Genomic DNA, 24,021 nt, shown 5'->3' with positions numbered 1-24,021 from the left:
ACTTATTGACACACTTCATGAATTTGAACTTGTGCCTCCTGTCATACTGGCCTGGAATATCTGGAAATAATATTCTCTGTTTACTCCCCCTGTATCATCGGCACAATGGCTTTCATTGTGTCCATGGTGCCCATGCATGTGTAGATTATGCACCAGAGTAATGAGCCATGGTTGTCTAAGGAAAGGCCTTGTCCAGTTGCCTCCCTCTGATTCGTTGTGATAGCTCAAGTGCAGATGGCATGGCGGACTGCCACAGAATGAAGGCATTATGACTGCTGCCAGGATACCAGGCATTGACCTGAATGATGCACTGATTTTGGTTGCAAACCAGCTTGATGTTAAGGGAATGGAATTCCTTCTGTTGCAATACATCACACAGAGTTGACACGCAGCATGAAAAGAATGGTTTGCGTGCAGTCAGTGTCTCCCTTGGGCTATTGGGAAGCCAACAAGCCAATAAAGTTGTTCTATCTGTTCTCTGGTAAGAGAGAATGAAAAACATACAGCCCTCTTGTAATTGAGAGCCTCAACAGTGTTGCAGTTGAATGGTGGAATAGGCTTGTGGGACTGAATGGCCTATTTCTATTCCAAGTAACCTCCAGGAATGTCCCTCCTTACATTTGTCTTTATAGGCCTCTAATGAAAATTTAAAAAATATAAAAATTACAGGACCACAAGCAAGCAGGAAATGATATAAGACCAGTTTGTACTATCTACTTTTGCAGAGCATATAAAATCCACTTGATGATGGACACTATTCCACTCATTTAATCTCATGAGCAGGTTTTCTCTCTGAGCTTCAGAATATCTTTTCTGCCCTTGGACACATGACTTTGCACAGGCACCACAATTTCGTGACCCACGCAGCTCAAAAACCATCAAACATCAACTGCTTTAGTCATGGGTTTATTGCCTAATCCCTACTTAGATGGAACAAAAAAAATTACTGATGCTTAGTTTCATAAGAGATCAAACTGGATAATTTGAGGCATAATAGTGTAAGAGAAATTCAGGAACAATTCTATTCATAGAAACTCATTAATAATGGACATGCTCCTAAATGGTGCATTGTAATAGATAAACACAGCTCTATTTATTTCTATATACTTGTAAAAGATTTTGCCTTTGACACAGTACTCATTTTTGCAATTATGGCAAATCATGTGACTGTGCTGGGCATTAGAATGGAGCTTTTTATAACACTCTGTTGCATGTTCTGTCATGTGCTTTTGCTGACTAACAATGAGAATGTAAGAGGGCAATAAAATCTTTCACATACAAACTGAATTCAATTTACACACTCACGGTCATCATTATTTTCAATTGGAGAAGTATAAAGTTGCCTTATTGATAATCTTATCATTCATCAAGCAACAACTTATATTTGAATATATATGTCAAAGGAAGTAAGCCTACTCCAAAGTACACAGCAGCAAAATTAAGTGAAAACACTCAAGCACTAAGTTGCAACATAAATAATAAACTGAGGAAAACATGTCCATTGATTTTCGTTGCAGTTAATCCAGACCTATTCTACTTGGAGGAATCTGCATTTCAAGCAACATAATTAGATAAGAAATGAAAATCAGATGGATCCTACAATGGGTGAGTTGAAAATTATTCCCAGTATCTTTAAGAACATTTGTTCTGGTTTTGGTGTTTCCCTAGGTGTTGTCCCATTTCCTAATCCAACCGCAGAAGGTCTATCTGCTATCTGGCCAATGAAAGGTCCACAGATCAAGAGATGGTTGTAGATGAAGAAAGCCCTTCTCTTTACCCAAAGACATGAGGGAGAAAATAATATAAGAATATGATGATAAGATCAAATGAAGAAGAGTGGGGGGAACTCGTATAGAACATAAAGGCTGGCAAGACCAGTTGGTTCAAATGGCTCATGTCGGTGCTGTAAATTCTATGTAATTCCATTGCAGAATCTAATTGTTTCTTAAAATATGGCAGGATTTTTACATCCACTACTCTTCCTGTAAGCCACACATAAATCACTACTAAGAATTTCTTGACATTAATCCTAAATTTATTTTTTACTGTTTTAATTTATGTCCCCTCACCCTTTGTTCTCTGTTCAGTTTAAAGTAATATTCCTGATTTAACTTTTCCATTCACTTGACTATCTGGTAAACTCTGAGATGACTTCTCAGACACCTTCCAGGTTGCTCAGTAACTGCCCACTGGAGGTACAGAACAGGAGCACAGGTTGGTTTGTGCTTATGCTCTTGTTTTTTTTAATTGATTTTTATTTATACTGTGATTGTTGGTGATATCATCAGATCAAACTGATTGTGAGACCCAACAGTTTAAGACAGAGCAACTTTTGTTAATAGTTTGGATGAGTTATAATTCCCTCCACTCAAACTTCACCCAAAACCCATTTCCCTCCCCAGCTAGTGACTTATGCTAAACCAGGCAGTTCACAAATAAGACATCCTGTTCAACGCTGAGCTCAGTTTCTGGTGTCATATTCCCTCATCAAGAACACCCTAACCAGCTCCAGCATATCACATGCCCCACTCTACCTTGGTCCATTTGTCACTGAAAGATTCAGACATACCTTTGTCACCCCATGCTAGTTTAGGCTAAAGCTCTCCTGGATGGCTTCATATCCTTCAGTTTCCATAAACTTTGCTCACCGAAAATCTTATCTAGCTTATGCTGTTGTACCATTCATCCCTCTCATTCTTGCTGATCTGAATTGGCTTCTTGTCTCAGTTTCTTCAATTTTAAAATAGCAGTATGACGTGGGCGTCACTGGTAAGGCCAGCATTGACTGCCCAGCTCTAGCTGCCCTTGGGAAGCTGATGATGAGCCACTTTCCTAAAATGCTGCAGTCCTTTTGGTGAAGGCACTCCCACAGTGGTTAAGTAAGGAATTTCAGCATTTTGACCTAGCAAGAACAGAAATATATATCCCAGTCAGATTGGTGCTTGACTTGGAGAGGAAGCTGGAGGTGGTTTTCCCATGCACCTGCTGCCCTTGTCCTTATGTGTGGTAGAGGTGACAAGTTTGGGAGGTGCTGTTGAAGAAGTCTTGGTCAATTGGTGCAGTGCATTTTGTAGATGGTACACAGTTCAGCCATGATGTGCCAGTGGAAGTAGTGAATGTTTAAGCTGGTGGATGTGGTGCTGAATTGATTAGACTGCTTGTCTTGGATAGTGTTAAGCTACTTGAATGTTGTTGGAGCTGCTCCCATCCAGACAAGTAGGGAATATTTTATCGTACTCCTGACTTATACCATGTAGAAGGTGGAAAGGCTTTGGAAATCAGGAGCTGAGTTACTTGCTATAGAATACCCAGCCTCTGACCTGTTCTTGTAGTCAGTCATAGCACTTACATGGTTGGTCAGGTTAAGATTTTGGCCAATGGTGAGCCCCCAGGATGTTGATAATGAGGGAGTCAGTGAAGGTAATGCCATTGAATGTCAAGAGGAGGTGGTCACACACTTGCCTGGTATCTGAGTCAGCAATTGCATTTTTTAAAAATTCATTTTGAGGGATGTGGGCATCACTGGTTAGGCCAGAATTTATTGCCCATCCCTAATTGCCATTGAGTAGGTGGTGGTGAGCTGCCTTCTTGAACTGCTGCAGTCCACGGGCAGAATTTTGCCCTTAGCATGTAGGATCAGCGGGGGCGGTCCGGAAGCCGACCGCCACCCGTGATTGACAATGCACTGCGACTTCACGCTTGCGAGCCAATTAAGGCCCGCCCAGTGTGATACGCAAATGGCAGGCTGAGCACTGCATGTGTGGGGGCGGAGGAGGAGGAGGAGGGTGAGCCGGCCCAGGACGTAATTCACGCATGTGCACGAAAGAGCGCAGAATTATTTTCCTGAGGCATAGAGCTGCCTCAGGAAGATGAAGAATATATTGCAAAATTTAGTAAACAGCAGAAAAAAATGAATGAAACTTGTCCCCTCATGTGACTGTCACATGAGCAGGGACACGTTTTTAATTAAAAATTAAAGTTTTTATTTCATTTGTATTTGATTTTGGAAACCCCATCCCGCCCGTGGATGAGGTTTCCAAAAAAGCGCAAAAGCCGCCTGGCCTTTCACGGGCAGTGAAAAATTCAGCACAATTGATAATTTAATGGCCTTAATAGGCCTTTTAGTTGCCGGTGGGCACGCCCACCTGCCGAGCTAAAAATCCTGCCCAATGTGTTGTTGGTACACTCACAGTGCTGTTAGGGATGGAGTGCCACGATTTTGACTCAGCGACACTGAGGTCACAGCAATGTATTTCCAAGCCAGGATGGTGAGTGTCTTGGAGGGGAACTTCCAGGTTGTGGTGTTCCCTTGCACCTGCTGCCCTTGTCCTTCTAGATGTTTGTGGTTGTGGGTTTGGAAGGTGCTGTCTCAGGAGCCTTGGTGAGTTCCTGCACTGCATCTTGTACACACTGCTGCCACTGTGCATCAGTGGTGAAGGGAGTCAATGTTTCTGGATGGGGTGTAAATAAAGCAGGTTGCTTTGTCCTGGATGATGTCAAGTTTCTTGAGAGTTGTTGGAGTTGCACTCATCCAGGGAAGAGTGCAGCTCCAAGTGCATTTATGTAAATTATAGGCGCAAGTTGCAATTAAATGTAAGGTGTCATTGTCTGACCTGAATGTTATTAGCCCAAACCCCAGTATTGTCTAGCTTTGGCTGAATTTGGGCCTGGATTACTTCATTATCTGAGTAATTTTGAATGGAACTGTACGTTATGCAATCATCACCGCTTCTGATGTTTTGATAGTGGCAAGGTCATTGATGAAGCAGCTGAAGTTGGTTGGGCCTAGGACACTACCCTGAGGAACTCCTGCAGTGATGTTCTGGACCTAAGTTAATTGATTCCAACAACCACAATCATCCTGCTTTGTGCGGCTACAATTCTAGCTAATGGGTTAAGTTTTTCCTCTGATGCCCATTGACTTCAATTTTACCAGGAGTCGGTGATGCAGTACTTTGTCAAATACTACCTTGATGCCAAGGGATGTCACTCTCCTCTCACCACTGGACTTTAGATCTTTTGTTCATATTTGGACCAAGGCTTTAATGAGGTCTGGAGTGGCCCTGGTAGAACCTAAACTGAGCCATTAGTGATATTGGCAAGTAACTTGCTTGGTCGCATTAATGAAGACACTTTACTGATAATTGAGAGTAGGCTGATGGGAAAGTAAGTGGCTGGATTAGATTTGCCCTGCTTTTTATGAAAAGGACACACCTGGGCAATTTTCCACTTTGTCGGGTCGATGTAAATGTTGTAGCTGTACTGGAAGAGCTTGGCTAGGGACATATCTAGTTTTGGCACACAAATGTTCAGCAGTATGTTTGGGATGTTGTAGTGTCTTTAGCCTTTGTTACGTGCAGAGCACTCTCATTTTTTTTGCTATCATGTGCAGTGAATTGAATCGAATTGGCTGAAGATTGATATCTAAGATGGTGGGGATCTCAGGAAGAGGCTGCGAAGGATCATCTACTTGACACTTCCAGCTGAAGGTAGTTGTGAAAGTTTCAGCCTTGTTTTTTGCCTTACCATCATTGGATTTGGACGTTCATGGAGCCTCCTTCTCCAGTTAATTATTTAATTGTAAACCATCATTTATGACTGGATTTGGCAGGACCACAGAGCTTTGATACGATGTGGTTGTGGGATCACTTAGCTCTTTCTAAGCATGCCACTTCTGCTGTTTGGCAGTTCCGTCTTGTAGCTTCATCAGGTTCACACTTTCAAGTATGCCTATTGCTGCTTCTGGCGTATTTTGCTACATTCCCAATTGAACAATAGTCGGTGGCATTGCTTCATGGTAACGGTTGAGTGAGAGATATGCAGAACCATGAAGTTATGACAGAATACAATTTTACTGTTGCTGTTGGCCCACTGCATCTCATGGATGTCTAATTTTGAGATCTATTCTTAATCTGTCCCATTTAGTATGATGGTAGTGCCACGCAACATTATGGGGGGCATCCTCATGGGATTTCATCTCCGCAAGGACTGTGGGGTGATCACTCCGACCAAAACTGTTATGGACAGATGCATCTGTGACAAGTAGATAGTTGAGGATAGTTTTCTTTCTGCCAGTACCTCACCGTCTGCCACCAGCTCAGTCTGACAGCTCTATCCTACAGGATTAAAATCCCTCATTCTTCAATGGCCTCACCATTTGCTATCCCTGCAATTTCCTCTAGCCCTACACCACATCCCACCCCATCCCAAACTCCCTGCTCCTTTGACTTCAGTTTCTATTGCATTCGCCTTCCCCCAGTACCACCAGTTGTGCTTTCAGCTGCCTACTACCCTTGCTGGAATTCCATCCCTAAACCTGTCCGCTTTGGCATCTCCCCCTAATGTTTTAAGACCCTCCTTAAAATTCATCTCTTTTCTCAGGGTCTTTGCTACATCTTCTAATATGTGACATATATTTTGTCCTGACATCTCTGTGACATTTAACATCAACTAAATAAATTTTAAAAATCCTATCTAAATCTGATTTGCTATTGTAGCTATTACAACACGGAAAAAATTGTTGACCCCCCACCCCACCAACCCCTCCAGACTAGTTGTAACTTGTAATAGAGGAAATTATAGTATGAGTTGCAATCTGCAAAACAATCTCAGCCAGGAATATGTAAATAGCCTCAGCATTGTTTAGCTAGAGAGGTGAAAATCATACATATTCCTAATCCTGGTTTTTGGAAGTTCTTACATTTGGTTTTACTGGCATTGCCTGAAGAGAATTTTGTCAATTTATAATTGGGGTAAAAGTCAACTATTGGAAGGGAAAAAAAAGTGAAGTATCAGAGTGGCTAATTCACTACCACTGTTTTGTGACCCCAGTGAAGTTTCTTATATATCAATCGTAGCATTTGCTTTTGATTTTACAGTAAAAAGCCTGTAGTCATTGGACAATGCATGGAAGCCTGGGTGATTGGTAGTTTGAGTGTACTATCCTGAGGGGAAATGGCACGCCATCTGTTAGTAGAAGGATGCACTGGAGGAGTAACAACATTCAAAAGAGGAGAGATTAAGGGGTGAACAGAGGGAAAAAAAAACAGAAGAAAATAGGCAAAGGCCAGAAGGGTGTTTATTCAGCTGCAAAATTGAACATGAGTGTAAGCCAAAAGGATTCAAGTAGGAGTAGGTCATTCAGCATTTGGAGCCCACTCCACCATTCAATGAAATCATGGCTGATCTTCTACTTCAATGTCATTTTTCGGCACTATCCCCATATCCCTTGATATTTTTAATATGTAGAAATCTATCAATCACAGTCTTGAACATGTGGTGCAAAGTGAGGGTGCAGTTAGGGTGCAGATCAGCATTCAATGGTCTAAGGTGCTGAAATGTCCAGTTTACTTTAAAAAGGAATAATGAATTCTAATTGTAAGAAGAACCCCTCTTTCAAACCCCAGCAATGGGCAGAATTTTCCACTCCTGCCAGCAGTGGGAATGATGGTGTGCAGGGGCACTTAATTTAACACGAAGCAAAAAATCTGATTCCTGACGGTGGGATAAGCTGTTGGAATTTTGTTCTCCTGACTTTCAAGGCAGGCTAAAAGTGGGTTGAGCTTCCTGACAAACAATGTTGGGAACGCCGATTGCATGCATTAGCATGAAATAGCATCTCTTGCATGCTCATTAAAAGACCACCTCACTGGAAATAAGTTTGCCCTCCAAATTGATTTCCCTGCCAGTGAGAATATTGAATGTTCAGTTTTACAGTGGTATATAAGTGGTGTTCACCTGGTGAGCTTGACTTCTTCCATGGCTTTGAGGTCCGTAGATGTTGCTTTCTCCTTCTTGGGGACCTCGCATAACTTCACTCCAGTGGCGTTAGCAAATGCCGCACCAAGGCTGGACAAGGGAGGCAGACGAAGGCTGAAAGTTGGTGGGTGGGGAGGTGGTGGTGGTGCAGGGTGGAATGGTGGAGCAAAGGCTGGACAGGGGAGATGGGCTTATGGGGGAAGGGTGGTGAAAGTGCCCAGGGAAGTGCGGGGGGGTAGTGTCTTAGAGGGAGGGACTGGTGGTGTTGACAGTGAGGTTCTGGGGGGAGACCCCAGGGCACAAGGGATAGGAGGGAACAGTCATAGTCAGAGGGGGAAGTGGGATACAGTAGGGTGAGAGTGAAATTCTGGTAGGTGAAGGTGTCTTTTTTAAACTCAGGGGATGTGGTGGCTAGGCCAGCATTTATTGCCCATCCTGACTTGCCCTTGAGAAGGTGCTTCCTGAGCCATTGAAGTCCAAGTGGTGTAGGTACACCCACAGTGCAGTTAGGAAGGAAGTTCCAGAATGTTGACCCAGTGACAGTGAAGGACCAGTGATATATTTCCAAGTCAGGATGGTAAGTGACTTGGAGGGGAACTTCCAGGTGGTGGTGCTCCTATCTATCTGATGCCCTTATCCTTCTAAATGGTAGTGGTAGGTGCTGTCTAAGGAGCCTTGGTGAATTCCTGCACCTTGTAGATGGTACACGCTGCTGCTACTGTGCGTTGGTGGTGAAGGGAGTGGATGTTTGTGGATGTGGTGCCAATCAAATGGGCTGCTTTGTCCTGGATGGTGTCAAGCTTCTTGAGTGTTGTGGGAACTGCACTCATCCAGGCAAGTGGGGAGTATTCCATCACACTTCTGACTTGTGCCTTGTAGATGGTGGACAGGCTTTGGGGAGTCAGGAGGTGAGTTACTCATCGCAGGATTCCTAGTCTCTGATCTGCTTTTGTAGCCACAGTATTTATGTGGCTAGTCCAGTTCAGTTTCTGGTCAATGGTAACCCCCAGGATGTTGATAGTGGGGATTCAGTGATGGTAATGCCATTGAACGTCAAGGGGCGATGGTTGGATTCTCTCATTGGGTGGGTCACAAAGGGGAACAAGATAGGTGGCTTGGATAACAGGAGGGAGCAGGGTCAGGGTGGGTATGGTGACGGTAACGGGTGTCAGCACTGAGGGGAAGAAAAGCACTTGGAGGGGGAATGGAGGGAGGTTCAAGATTGACAGAGGGGAGAGGAATGGTGATATTCGGTGAGTCTATGGTGATGGGGGGATGTTGGTGGGTGATGGGGGAAGGTAGACAGTGGTGGAGTGAGTTTGAAGGATGACGTGCACCATTTTTCCAAACTGACCTTGACCATGCAGCTAGTCAGCGAAATCCCTCGAAGTGGGAGGAAAGTGTTTTTGGGTGGGTGGAGTTCAAGGTCAGCACAAGGAGCCGACTAAAGGGTCACCCTAATAATTATGATGCAACTGGATGTCAAAGATGCTGATGGTGTTCTCCTTTCTATGGTGAAGGCCGCATTGCAGCAGGTTTGTTCTCAACTCATGGGCTTCTTAAGATCAAAATCCCAACAAGGTGTGGAGCTGCCTCTCATTCTGTGTCATTTGCCATCGGCTGCAGCCAAAGGAAAGTGATGAAGGGAGGGAGGGAGGTGGAATTCCTCCAAGGGGCATGGCTGGTGGAGGACAGCCCGCTTGTGACTCCAAACCTCCAACCTTCCGGATGAATGACCATGGCTGACAAGGAATCATGTGGTTAGTCTTTCTATGCTGCCAAGGCAATGGACTCTCTCTCTATGAGAGTTTCAAGGGTAATGGAGACAAATGAAAAAGTGTCCACATGAGGTTTCTTGCACATGGCTCTCATCACCCTGGTCAAAGAGCAATGTTTCCATATGCATTCATGTAGGAACGGAAAGAACACCCATCTCTGGTCCTCCAGGATGTCCTTTACCTAGAAGGGGTGGGAAGGGAATGCTATGCCTAGATGGAGGCCAGGTGAATAGCACTTGCCTGCTATCTTTGAGATGGAGGGGAATCTTTAAAGGACATGTTCACTTAATGTGTCAATTCAATCATACATCCATTGAAGCATCAATGATATAGGCTGCAGGCAACCCTGTCTTGGTAATAGCTCTCATTCAGATGAGGAGGAGGGCCCATCGCCAGTTGACATAGGGCCATGAGGAGCTAGGACCTGAGCAGCAAGAGACAGTGAGGCCTCTGTAAGGTCAAGAGGTTGGCAAACATGGACCACTGCATTGGCCTGACCATGAGTGTTTTGCTGGTAGCGCTCTTAGAGATGAGCGCAAGGTAATGCCGGAAGTGCCCTTGCATGTCCCAGGATGTGGTTGCTCAATCTTCCATCTTCACCAGAGTGAGCTACAGCTGCAAGGACTCTCGAGGAGTAGTGCAGAGATCCTGGCCTGCAGTGAGTGAATGGCTGTCCAGGTGCCCTTTAAAAATGGCGCCAGGATCTTTGACCCCATGAGGTAAGTGCAGGACAGAAACTTCCTTCCCACCCAGCCCTGAGATTTGCCAAGGTCCTCACTGATGCATAATTAATGAGCTGAAAAATGGAAGTTCGCGTATAAGCGGTAGATCGCATGTGTTCATCTGCCCCACCGCCCAACTTTCCCATCTGCCAGCGGATTTAATCTCCAGAATGGAAAATTCCACCCAATATTTCTTTTCTTTGGATACTGAAAGACTAGAATTAGTTCTTGGAAGGAAAATGCATTTAGAGCTGTGAGCTAAAAAGAAACTAGGTCAATGATGCCATCATTGCATGGTAGCACTGCACCAGATTTAGAGGTACAGTAAACAATAAGCAATCTGTTCATAAGGCTTGCACAACGAACCTGCTTTCAATCAAAATTAAATCTAGAAAGCTGAGTGTTTTCTCGAATCAGATTGAAATGAAAAATTTAAAGCACTTCTGAGGTCCTCTTCCTCACATTTATTACTGAAGAATCCATTTAATCTGACTATTGCTGTGCATAGGAGTGATTACAGGCCATGTTGTATGTAAGATGACAAGCAGAGAGAAGGACAAGAAGGCAAGAGAAGCAAGAGAAAAGTTTTACATAAAACAATAACTGCCAGGTCCATTTTTTAAGTAGTTTTATTGACATCTGTTAAATACAGATCCTAATTAACATAATTCCTAAACATCAAGTCACTTGAGATTTCAATAGAACAAGTTCCTTTTTAGCATTAGCATTAAAAATCTTGATAACATATGAATTCATTCTTCAGTCTCTTTACACATAGATAATATTCATACATCAGCATCTCAATTTACTAGATTATCCTTTAACGTACATTGTGTTTTCCCTGTAATAATTTTAACAATGTGTGCTACATCATCCTAAGCAAAGAGTCCACAAAAAGCTACACTTAAATACAGTGATAGAATTAATTTATTGCTCAAACTGCAGAATGATTTCATTCCAGCCTTATTCAATACTTTATTACCCCTAATGGTTAAAGTGCCCCTGGAACATCCCAGTGTTTAAAATTTAAAGCATTGTGTATTAGACCCTTAAGAATAAAGTACACTGTCTGGAGTAATTTACAATTTGAAAGCACGATATCAGAAATGTTTTGCGTTGCACTTTCTCGCCAATCTTTTTCGTCACAAATTTTTTCATCCTCTTCTGAAGGGGATCTTACTGGGATATGGTTCCATGGTCACCAGTCACCTTCCATTTCTTTGTCCAAATTGTCATAGTCACATTCAATCTTTGACAGTGAGAACGAGCAAGCCCAATCTTGTCCTCTTCTGGCACTTACCCAATGCACTTCACTCAGAGGTCACTGGATATTTGATCACTTATCTCATTGCTATTTGTAAACCTAGCCATGCGCAAAGGTACGTGAAGATAAAAATAACACAAAAATAGATTAAATAAAATGTTTTCCTTCATTTATAGATTGGCTGTAAAAACTGTGCATTATTTCAAATTGATTTCATTTTAGAAAATTTATATTTTTTAAATCAATTGCGGTTTAGTTTAAAATTTTCAATGACCTTGACTCAAGTTACATTCACAATAAATTGCAACAGAGCTTAACTGATCAACAGTTTTAAGGCCAAGTTGATCGCAAGCCAACAATACAAACCGAACAGCAATTTTACACAAACTAGTTACTTCAGCTGAGGCCTATGTGAGCTTTGCCTTTAAGTGAAAACAGACCAAATAGCAAACAAGTTAAAAAAAAAGTTACAAGGGAAATTTATATCTAACTTGTGAACTTCAGTGTGCCTAGGACTACACATTAAAAATCAACTAATATTATGTATAATATGTCTATTTTTTACTCCGTTTTTGAGGCAAGTTAAATGGTAAGATTATAATTAATACAAGCTACTGTTCACTTTTACTGTGTCCAGTTGAGGGTCATACAGTTAAACATGTATTTATGTCTTCAACTTTGCAATAATACATACACAAGGCAAACATCTATAAATTAATAACCATCAAAAAGCAGATGATATCAGGATAGTTCCAACTGTGTGGGAGCTAAACCCTGTTACAAATTCAAAACTATTAAACCAGGTAGCTGGCTTTTGGTTCCCACAAGGTCAGTTTATTTTACAAATAGAAAATATTAAAACTTTTTATACTATTGCACTAGGAGTTATGCGCTAAATTGACACTCATAGCTGCATAACGGAAGTGAAAAAAATCCTAGATATAAGCCAAGTTGCATTTTGGTTCGGTTGCTCTGCCTCTATTGGGACTCACCAAATAGGTGTTAAAATTGGCACAGCTTCCCAGAAACAAAATGTATGTCATGGCATAACAAAGAGCATTTAAATTTAATCTCTTTTCTTACTAGTGCAAGATGGACAACAAGCCCCTCAAACTGTGACTGTGCATTGATGGGTAAAGCAGACTGAAGTATCCTGGCTTCCTCTAATAAATACATAGACCACAATTATGCATATATATGGTGTGTTGGATATTTGTCTGTCCAAGCACATGCAAGGTACATTGCCCCATTTCACTGCATTCCAAGTTTCAAGGAACCAGTTGTGCTGGAGCAAGTATCTGGCCGATGTAAGGGAAATGGTCCTCACCTACACTGGCCCTCCAAGGTAACCAGACATTAGCTCCCTGTCATAATTAAATAAGAAATCTCTAGCAATTTTGCACCTGAACTCCGTTTCAGGAACTTTTAAAGCAAGGGTTTCAACCATTCAGAGGTCTTGGGCTCCTTTCCATGCAGACAACAGATCATCAGGGATTCCCTGAAAGTAATTTAACAAAATGGTACAATCCTATACCCTGTAGTAATACCATGGCAGCAAGTGTGGCAATATATAGTCATCTGATTGGGTGGTTTAGATATATAGAACTTCAAAATTGTTGGACTAAATATTCCGAATTCAAAATGGGGGAAAATAATTGTTGGCCCTTGCACATTCTCCTCCTTCACCCCACCCCCATCATTGGTAGCCATGCCTTCAGCCCACTATGTCTCACTAGTGTAAACAATTTAGTGCAGCACTATTTTGCATTTTAATATATATTGGCCTATATTTCCTCTTGGTCGGCCCAAGGACAAGAATGGTGGCAAACATTGAGAGCTGTGTCATACTTTAGCACTCATTTACTTGAGGTGGTGCTAAAGGAAATCCAAGAAGTTTGGGAAGGTAAGAGGAGTGAGGAAATAAATTCTGCAGCAGGAACAAAAACCCAATATCCTCCTCTCCGTTACTGGGTGAGGTAAAACTTGTACCGGTGCAGTTTGCTCCCTTGAGCCACAGAAAATTCAGGTTCTATATTTTTACAAAAGAATCATTTCCTGCATTTCTATTTAAAAAAAATTCTAATATCTAAAAGAAAGTTGTTTCACAGTCATGGTCAATAAATAAACCTGACAAAACAGTCAATAAATCAACATAGTTTAATCAAGAAATAAATGTTTCAAGTAGATGGAGCCGAATTATTTATGCTGCTCCCTGAGCTGTAGGGGAATGAAACACTCTAGTTTTACATTCAAGGTAACTATCACAGAGCATATTCTACGTACATTGGGGTCACCCTCCATTCTACCCTCAGATGACCATGCAGGCCTTAGCTAGAACAAAGAAAATGCTCAAAAAAAGATTTCAACGCTCACAGGAACTGTGTTTTTAGTATGACAAAACTGATTTAATCATTTCCTTGTTTCTCTAAAGTTCAGTCCTGTGAGCTGATGGATTTTTGAAAAGATGATACATGTTCATATTTTAAAAGGTGTTAAACTATAAAGGAATGAAATATGGACCCCAATAAGTTAGAATCCAGAGAGATCTGAATTAGGTTAGTTTGGGCTCGAATTGAAAATTGTTGTGCTTGGCTGAATTTGGATGCATCTGTCTCTTAGAAGTGAAAAGGATGCATACAGGTTCATCCTCACTGACCCAAACATAGTTTTCCACTCCACTATGGTTTGATCCACAGCAAAAAGATTAGCACCTTAACTATATATGTTGTCTTTTTTAAGTGAAACAGTCAAATCCTGAAATGTTATCAATTTACCCTCACCCAATCCTCTTCTTGGTGTGGAAAAGAAAATTGGGCAGAGGATAAAATGGGTACCAGTATGCTATTGCCGACTTTGCACTGCATCGCTTAGTAAGTAGCATGGAGTACCAGATGAACAGTATAATGTATTTCAAGAATTTAGGACCGACTGCCTGAAAAGGTAGGGCCAACCCTGGCAACTATTTCTATTTCCATCTAACTTAATTTTATTCTTGCTACATCAACGCATTTTGATACTGCAGTGTACACCTTCTGTCTGACAGTCTAATGCTCTACTACTGGCACTATTGCATATCTGGAGAAATAACTATTTCAATTAAATAAAAAATATAATCAATCCTGTAAGCCTTACACGTATTACAAGTAAAGTTAAAGAGCAAAACTATTTTAAATTCTGAACTTTGTCTAATAGTTTTATTTTGTAAATTAGCATGGGATTGTTTAGTAAAATTCTAGATGTCATCATACTTCAAGTGCAAGTCTAGTATCAATAGTATACATTACATACTGGCATCAGCAGCACAGTGCAGCTCATGTTCTTTAAATAATTCAGGAGCAATATCTCCTTTACAATGCAATTTTCTGGTGTTAAGTTCTCTGACTTTAGGCATTTTTCAGAAAGGTCTTGCAGTATTTATCAGTTAATTTATTTTAAATCAGCAGAATTATCTAATAATTTTCGATTGAATGCTAAGTTCTATGAAGATACTGTTTGTTTTTTGTAAAGCATGTCAGTAATTTGTTTGCTGTACCAATGACAAATAATTTGAAAATTTTCTGACATTACCTATTTAGTTGTGATGTAATATAATCAAATGGCATGTCCAGTCCAATACTTGTTTAGATTAACACTTATTGAAGCTAAACTAGATCTAAAGTAGCTAAAAAAAAAATTTGTGACTGGGAGACTGTTTCCAATGGGGTTCCACAGGGCTTAGTACTAGGTTCCTTGTTTTTCATTCATTTTAGATTTAAATGTAGGGTGTGTGAATAGGAAGTTTGCAGATGATACAAAAGTTGGCTGTGTGGTTGATGGTGAGGGAGAAAGCTGTAGACTGCAGGAAGATATCATTGGACTGTGTAGCTGGGTGAAAAAATAGCAAATGAAGTTCAAGTGTGAGGTAATGCATTTTGGGAAGGCAAACAAGGCAAGGGTGTATGCAATGTGTATACAATGGGTAAGATACTGAGACATGTAGAGAAATAGAGGGACCTTGAATGTAAGTCCACAGATGAAGGTAGCAGGACAGGTAGATAAGGTGGCTAAGAAAGCATATGGGATACTTTCCTTTATTAGCAGAGGTGTGGAATATAACAGCAAGGAGGTCATTCTAGAACTGTATAAAACACTAATTAGGCCATAGCTAGAGCACTGCATACATTTCTGGTCACCGCCTTATCATTGCACTATAGAGAGGGTACGTAGAGATTTATGAGGATATTTCCATGGTTGTATAGGATTGGACAGGCTAGGGTTATTTTCTTCTGAATAGAGGCAGCTGAGGGGAGATTTAAATGAGATGGATAAAACTAGGAGGGGCCTAGAAAGCGTGGATAGGAAATACTCATTTCCCTTAGCAGAGTGGTCAATAACCAGAAGAAATAGATTTAAAGTAATTGACAGAAGAATTGGAGGAGCATTTGGGGAGTTTTTCTTTCACCTAGATGGTGGTGGGGGTCTGGAAATTACTGCCTGAAAAGATGGTAGAGGCAGAAGCCCTCATCACATCTAAAAAGTATTGGATATGCACTTGAAGTCCCATGACCTACAGGGTTACGGACTAAGAGCTAGAACACGGCATACGGCTGGATAGCTCTTATCAGCCAGCACAGGGCTGAATGGCTTCCTCTGTGCCAAAAATATCTGATTCTATGAATGTTCCTGCTCAAACAGGAGATCAGTGAAAGCATAACATTTTTGAATTATACAACAATAATCCCTGAAGAGTCACTACATTCACTCTTTCATCTCACTGACATTTCCGAGTGTCAAAACACCTATTTTGTGTATTTCAGATAGTTTGTGTATTTTAATTTCCTCCTTCTGTAAATTATGTTTGGTTCAATGAATTATAGAAGTAGAAAAAGAAGAATAATGTTTTATATTTTACCCTGCAGAAATTTAAAGATTGCATCCTCTATACCATTCCTGACTGTGAAAAAGTTATACTATTCACCAAACACTGATATGGGATGGCTATATCTTTGAAGTATATTGATATGTGGTGGGTAGCTGCATAAGGATTAAAGCTTGGTCAATACCATATTACTGGAGCATACATAACATGCTCTGGATTGTGTTTTTTTTTAAAGTAGTTCAAATTACTGAAAAGCATCTTCAGTACTGAAATTACAATGACATATCCTTAACACAAGTATTCCTACCACCGTGTGCTGACACAACCTCTCTCCGCAACTAAATTAATAGATTACCAGGAGCTGATTTTCTATGTAAAACAAGAAAAGGAAATCCATAAATAGAATATCGGGTGAGGAAAATAAATGTTAGGCCCTGAGCTAGTATTATAATTCAGTAAGCTTTAAAACCATGCATCTTTACTATCAGATTTACTCTGTTGCTTCCCCAAAAAACTTTTAAATTGCTACTAGAAGATAGAAATTCTTCTTCAAGCTCTTTTGGGGATCTGAGAGTGACATTATTTCCCTGTGCAATCTTGGAGGAAGAGCAATATATCTTCAGCAGACTCCCAGGGAACCACTTGAGCTTGAAATGCTGAGGGTTCTGTCATTTTGATCTCAGAAATCAAGTGATGCAAAGGATAATTCTTCCTCGGAAAGATGACATCTGTTGCCGTCAAGACTTCGGAAGGGCAGAAATCATTGGTGCCATCTCCAACATAGAAGATCTTCTCAAATTCGACTTCGTCTTCAGCACGTTCTACCAGGTGATCGTGCAGGATCTGTCTTTTACACATATTGATGGGGCACTGCTGACACATGTGGGAATGGTAAGGGTTTACCACAAAGACATTTTTGCTGTCAGTACTTGCAGGATTTGTGTATATTTTCTGGAATACAGTGGATAGGTCATTTGCTTGAAGAACGCTATTGATAAAAAAGGTGTTGGCATCGGAGATAATAATGCATTCAAATAAATCTGAGGACTCTCTAAGAAACTGAAACAGGGTTAACATCTCTTTAGTAAGCGGGGTTTCTGCTAGAACCTTCCTCATGTTTTCTTCCTTGACACCCTTTTCACACAGGTACTGGAATACCTTGTTTATATATTCATTCCAGTATCTGTCCTCAGGGGGTTGCAGCAAATCTTCTGGAAGACTTTGGTCAGGATTACATTTGAGGATGACATGATCAGAGTTGTGTTGAATGACGGTTTCATCAAAATCAAATACAATGAGAAACTTGTTCATTATTACAATGTAGAGTTACCAGCACACAAGTAAAATGCTTCTGCAAAACAAACAAAAAATATATATGCATTAAAAATGTGAGAGAATATTAAAAAGTTATTATTACAAGTTGTCTCGATGGTGTTAGGTCACAATATCCACTTAATGGCCCTAATTACGAATTTGAGTCTGCAAAGAATTAAAGCAAGGCCTTGCATTCATATTGTGCCATTTGCCTACTTCAGATGTTCCAAACTTATTTCCAGTCAATAATTTATGTTTAGTACACTTTGGTATTGTTTATTGGAAACAAACTTGAGTCAATTTGCATTAGCAATAAGTCGATCTGTTTTGGTGTTGTTGGTTGATGGATAAATATTGTCCAGGAGAATATCCATGTTTTTCAAATCCTGTCGAGGGATCTTTTACATCTACCTGAGCAAGAAGAGACCTTGCTTTAATGTCTTATCTAAAAAACTGGTGATTCCAATGTTTCAAATATCAACCACTTAGATCAGTTTGCTTTCAGCAACTCTCAGCTGGTCTGGCACATTGGGCAAGAAGCAATAAAAGATTGTTCTCCCAACATTCCATCAACTAGTCTTCTTGCAAATGTCTGCAGCAAGGCTACGAGTGATTTTGTTAGAAGAGATGAAACCGATAAAGTGAACAAAATAACCATTTTTTGTGACTCATATTTCTTTATTGCCTTCCCCACCCAATCCATGTTTAAAAAACCTCTACTTGCTTCAGAAATATTTTTCAAGTAGATTTTCAATCAATATTGTTGATAACTATTATCTATCTGTAAATCTGTGCTGAAATTCTAGGAGGAAATGAGTTAGAGAGGCTAAGAGGTGTAGGGAATTCCAGAGTTTAGGATCTAGGCAGCTGAAGGATTGGCCTCCAATTAAAATCAGGAATGCTCAAAAGGCCAGAATAAGCTGAGTGCAGAAGGAGAGGTGAGGCATTGGAGGGATTTGAAAGCAAAGTTGAGAATTTTAAAATTAAAGGACTGAATCATCTGGTCGACGTGCGGGGGCAGGCCCTACTCGCTGATGCGTAAAATGACACGTGGTGACGGGCGTGCATCTTAACATCACCGTGCGTCATTCCGATCCTCAGTTTGGCGGGCACGCAGCAGAGTTGTCAAACTGTCACGTTGGATCCTGGCAGACTAAATTTGTCTGTGAATTTTCAGGGATATCTTAGACCCTTCCCCTCTCAAAGCACATCTCCATGGCAACATGAATCACATGGGCTATTTATTCAGATGGAAATGCTGATTAGCTATCCTTCAGACCCCAATTCTCATTTTTCTTGGAAGTAAATGGAGTGTTTAAAGCACAATGTTGCAACCCAACATTCTCAACATCTTCCTGGGGCTTTGGAAACTCACAGTCTATCCACTGTTAGAACACAGGCTGCAGCCATTACCTTTAAGTTATAAACACCTTGCATCTTCTGCCCAGTAAAAATATCAGAGCCCCTTTAATCTCTATCAAAATACCCAGATTTGCTGTAAGGCAGACTGCCGAACAGGTCACATGATCCTTCATTTTACATTAAACTAAAGACATAATCCCAAAAGAAACAATCTTATAAATCTCATAATTGTAACAAGATGCATAACTTTCCACTATCACCTGCTGAAAGACAATCTTAAATGGACTATAGAGTGGAACCATCCCAGATTTGCACTAATTGCAGTAGTGGGCGGGTAAAATGACGTTTTATTCCCACTGGCCATGATAGCAGGTTTTCATGTTGTATCATCCCAAACCCACTACATTACTTATGCGTTCCCCGGAAACATGCTGTTTCCTTGGCGGACAGGCTCTCATTCGCCGCCACGCCCTCAGCTCACTGCTTCATCACGCCAAGTGCCATGTTTAAAGTCCAGCTGCACGTACATATCTCAGTGCTTCCAGTGCACAACTACTACAGGGAAGATGTCCATGAAAGGCAAAACAACTGCAGTCCCTGGTTTAATGATGTGTCACTGGAATGACATTTGGACATCATGGAGGCTTGCTTTGATGTCCTCTACCCCTACAGAACAGGCGGTAGCATCACCAATCCAGCATGGCAGGTGGTGGCAGCAGTGGTCAGTGCTAATGCTGCACAGAAGAGGTTGGCCATCCAATGCAGATAGAGGATGAATGATCTCATCCATGCAGCCAAGGTATGGCAAGCATCTCAGCACTCTAAACTCACAATTTCAAGCCCATCACACATTCACTGGCATCTCACTCACTGCCAACTCAAAGGACATCACCACCCATTTTCACATACACACCCTCACATGTCCATCTTGCTTCATCTCCTCTGGAGACTGCCTCTACAGCCCTCATCACCTTGAGGCCACTTGCACAGATCAACATGTGCCCTCCATACATCCTGGGATGCCCTCCTCCCCTAGTACAGCCCTCGTCGTGCAGTGTCTTCTCTTGTCTGAGGCCATTTCTCCCCCTTCCCCAAGCAAGACCTTTCCCTGGAACCATTGAAAAGCCACCCACATATGGCTGACCTGGTAGGTAGAGCCCTACCTAGCCCCCCTAAAAGTGATGTGGTGCTGTTTGTGAAGCCTGGCACTAATGACTGCGAGTGCTGACCGAAGCATGGTAGGCAAACAAACCTCGATGTCCCAAAGTGTAGTCCGCCAGGTGCGTATTGTTTATGTGCTGTTGTGAAACACGTTGACGTGATTTCCCTGATTCAGAAATGGGTGGACGATCTATTGGGGTGATGGGGGGTGGGGGGGGAAGAGATGAATCCAGCGGGCTGGCCTTATAATGATATGCTGATGTATTACAATGAAGTTCTTGATGTCTGATGATGGGAAACGAGGCCCTGTTATGACGCAGCGATGGTAAAGGCTGATATTTTCAAATCCCAGAGGGAAACAATTGTCATAACCCATTTTTGTAATTTGTATGTTTCAAGATACAGGCTTTGAATTCAGTAGTAATAAGACCATCGAATCTCAAGAGGTTTTTTATAAAAGTAAATTGAACATTTAGTAATACAAGAAAGATTGTAAACACATACATACGTCTACTATAATAACTACAAGAATCCCCTAATTAATTTGACACTAAAGTCCCATTAAGGCAACAGTAAATCTTATAGATTTAAAGAGACGCCTGTCAGAGCACACCCTGGACAGTCTCATTCAAAATGAGTTTCTTTCGCTCTGGGCCCTTGCAGAAAGACTTGAGGTTTCTCACACTTGCTGGATCTTAAAATGCCTCTCCCTTACTCACAATCTTCTTTCTCTTTTATACATATCTTTCTCATCGAATGTAAATTTTCCATTGTGTCACTCACTAGGCTTTTAACTTTACCTCTTCCAACAATAATATCCTTTCGTTCTGTCAATTTTATTAGTAAGCTGAAGAAAGTAAACACATTGCCTTCTAGCTAGGTGCAAGATTTCACCCATTCTTTTGAATGGTTTATTTAAAATTGCAAATTTCCCCCTTGACACCTACGGGGAGAATTTTCCTGTTGGCGTGCGGGGCCCGCCCCCATACGTCGACACATAAAATAAACATAAAATGACATGCGGTGATGTCAGGTATGCACCCCGATGTCACCGTGCGTCATTCTGATCTTTTGTTCGGCGGGTGTGGGCCAGAGGTGGCTGCGCGTCCACTGCACTGTCAAAGGCCTGTTAAGGCCATTAATCAGCCAATTTAGACAATTGACAAGGCTGCCCATCGAACCTTAAGGTTGGCGGGCAGGCAAAGAGGCCCAAGCGGCCTTTGCGTTTTGCACGAAACCTCATCCACGGGCGGGATGCGGTTTTATGAAGGTTTTATTAAATTTATAAATATTTTTCATACAATTCATAAACATGCCCCTGCTCATGTGACACTGTCACATGAGGGGACATGTCTAAATAATTTTATTCTTTCTTTATTCGAAACTTTCATTTTGAATCTAATCTCCCTGAGGCAGGTCCGTGCCTCAGGGAGATTTCTGTGCTCTTTCACGCATACGCAGACCCTGACTCTCCGTCCTCCCCCTGCCTGCACAGGTGGCGCAGAGTGCTACCAGCCGTGCGTCACGCTGGGCGGGCCTTAATTGTCCCAGCCATATAAAATGGCGGCACGCATCCGATTCCGTGCAGCGATCAGCTCCACGCCCACCCGTGCCCATTTCCAACTGGTCCGCCCGACAGGCAGAAGATTCTGCCCTATGTTTCTAAACTTCTCCATGTTTATCTAATTACCATTTCAAACCTACTTCTTTCTATACATCAAAGCCTCTAGGCCAGCTGGCTTTAACCCATTTAAGACACACACACATAGACACAGACACCACTAAACTCTATTTTAAAAAATAATTTCCAATAACATTATAGACATTAATGTCTTCATGACAGGCTCACCATCAGCAGGCTGAGTGGACGATTGCAAATTGGTTTCATGCCGTCATGAAACCAGTCACGCCATATTGACCACTCCATGCCACTGCACATGCACAACACTGGCGGGCGTGGAAAATCCTGTCCACAGTAAAAAATGTGATCTTTGTGATGATGAGAATACAGCACTCTTGTTAATGGAGGGTATTCTAAATGATGGTGGATACCAATCATCTAGAATAAAACAACATTTTGTCCAGTCCTATGGTCTTAACCTGGACTCCCATCACTTAGAAGTCTTTCAAGGTAGACCTGCAACAACAGCTTTCGTGCTCATTAAACTATATTATGGAGAATTCCACTAGCTATATATTGCTTGCAACATCTTAATTAAGAAGGTTTGTTAATACAATATGGTTTGAAATTTGAAAATGTGTAAAATATTGATGTTAATTAGATAGGCAGGTGGCATTCACTGTGTTCAGTGAAGCATTATTTCAAATTAGATGCCCTCTCCGCTGATTCATAGCATAAGTTTTCTGCTGTTACTTCCCTAATTTAAATTACTTACTATTGTAAGAGCCTTTTCCATGAATTAAATTATTTATCCTGCAAGCAGATTTATTTTTGATGAGGCTTAAAGCATTCCCAGAGCTCAGTATCTGCCTCAGTCTCTGATCACCTTTGATAAATTTACCAAGGTGTGAGAAGACATGTTTGATTTTGGGGTTATGAGGACTTCACTAAGGCAAAAGGTGGTTCTATTGCAAATCTATGGGGAGATGCGGGTCGGAGGGGGCATTAATTCTCATCTTCACGCCCTCAGTGGTAAACTTGTGAAGCTGATCGTCTATTACAGGACTTGTCTGACCCTTACTTACATCGGAAGGGAAATGAAATCCAGTGCATTCCACAATGAGCAATTTATCGGCTCTGCACTTTCCTGTACAAGTTGTGAAGATGAGAATTAACGTCTATATTTCTCAAACCTTTCAGTGGATAATATCAAAACACCTGGTTTCTCATGTTGGCAGGCTGTGACTAGTGAGGTACCGCAAGGATCAGTACTTGAGCCGCAGCTGTTCACAATATATATCAATGATTTAGTTGTGGGGAGCAAATGTAATATTTCCAAGCCTGGTGAGGTGTGTTGTAAGGAAGATGCAAAGAAGCTTCAAGGGGATTTGGACAGACACAGTGAGTGGGCAAGAACATGGCAGGTGGAATATAATGTGGAAAATGTGAGGTTACCCACTTTCATGGGAGGAACAGATGTGCAGAGTATTTTTTAAATGGTGAGAGATTAGAAAGTGTAAATGTACAAGGGGAGTTGGGTGTCCTCGTCAATAAATTACTGAAGGCTAACATACAGGTGCAGCAAGCAATTAGGAAGGCTAATAGTATGTTAGCCTTTATTGCAAGACAGTTTGAGTACAGAAGTAGTGAAGTCTTGCTTCAATGGTATAGAACCTTGGTTAGACTGCACCTGGAGTACTATGTGCAGTTTTGTTCCCCTTACCTTAGGAAGGATATTATTGCCATAGAAGGAGTGCAACGAAGGTTCACCAGACTTGTTCCGGGGACGGCGGGACTGTCCTATGAAGAGATTGGGGAAACTGGGCCTGTATTCTCTAGAGTTTCAACGAATGAGAGGTGATCTCATTGAAACCCACAAAATACTTAAAGGGATAAACAGGATAGATGTGGCTAAGATGTCTCCCCTGGTTGGGGAGTCTAGAATCAGGGGACACAATTTCAAAATAAGGGGGAATAATTAGGACCGAGATGAGAAGACTTTTTTTTTCTCAGAGGGTTGCGAATCTATGGAATTCTCTACCCCAGAGGGCTGTGAAAGCTCAGTCATTGGGTGGGATTTTCCGCATCTGCCTGCCACTGGGATCTTCCCATCCCGCCGCAAATCAATGGACTTCTGGCTAAGGCGCCGCCCCGCCCACAGCAGGTCCTGCCCGTGACGGGGC

General features: G+C 41.6%; 1 protein-coding gene and 1 long non-coding RNA gene across 4 annotated transcripts in view; one reads left to right on the top strand and one right to left on the bottom strand.

Annotated features, from left to right (window-relative positions):
• LOC121294059 overlaps positions 1 to 24,021 on the top strand; it is a 71,142-nt gene that overhangs the window by 1,862 nt on the left and 45,259 nt on the right. The window contains exons 2-3 of one of the 2 annotated variants that reach the window (XR_005946685.1): positions 1,518 to 1,605; positions 5,393 to 5,489. This is a non-coding gene — a long non-coding RNA (uncharacterized LOC121294059). The remainder of the gene's footprint in view (positions 1 to 1,517; positions 1,606 to 5,392; positions 5,490 to 24,021) is intronic. The other variant, XR_005946684.1, reaches the window with a different exon arrangement.
• The window catches only part of LOC121294056 (phosphoethanolamine/phosphocholine phosphatase-like), a 44,269-nt gene continuing 31,119 nt past the window's right edge, over positions 10,872 to 24,021 (bottom strand). For both annotated transcript variants that reach the window (XM_041217595.1, XM_041217596.1), the window contains exon 2: positions 10,872 to 17,731. In XM_041217595.1, coding sequence (XP_041073529.1) covers positions 16,960 to 17,691 — 732 coding nt within the window. In that variant the 5' untranslated portion in view covers positions 17,692 to 17,731 and the 3' untranslated portion in view covers positions 10,872 to 16,959. The remainder of the gene's footprint in view (positions 17,732 to 24,021) is intronic.

The sequence above is a fragment of the Carcharodon carcharias genome, chromosome 23, assembly GCF_017639515.1.
Source record: "Carcharodon carcharias isolate sCarCar2 chromosome 23, sCarCar2.pri, whole genome shotgun sequence".
Classification (NCBI taxonomy): domain Eukaryota; kingdom Metazoa; phylum Chordata; class Chondrichthyes; order Lamniformes; family Lamnidae; genus Carcharodon; species Carcharodon carcharias.
Note: the sequence above shows the minus strand (reverse complement) of the source record. Positions and strands in the feature narration are given on the sequence as shown.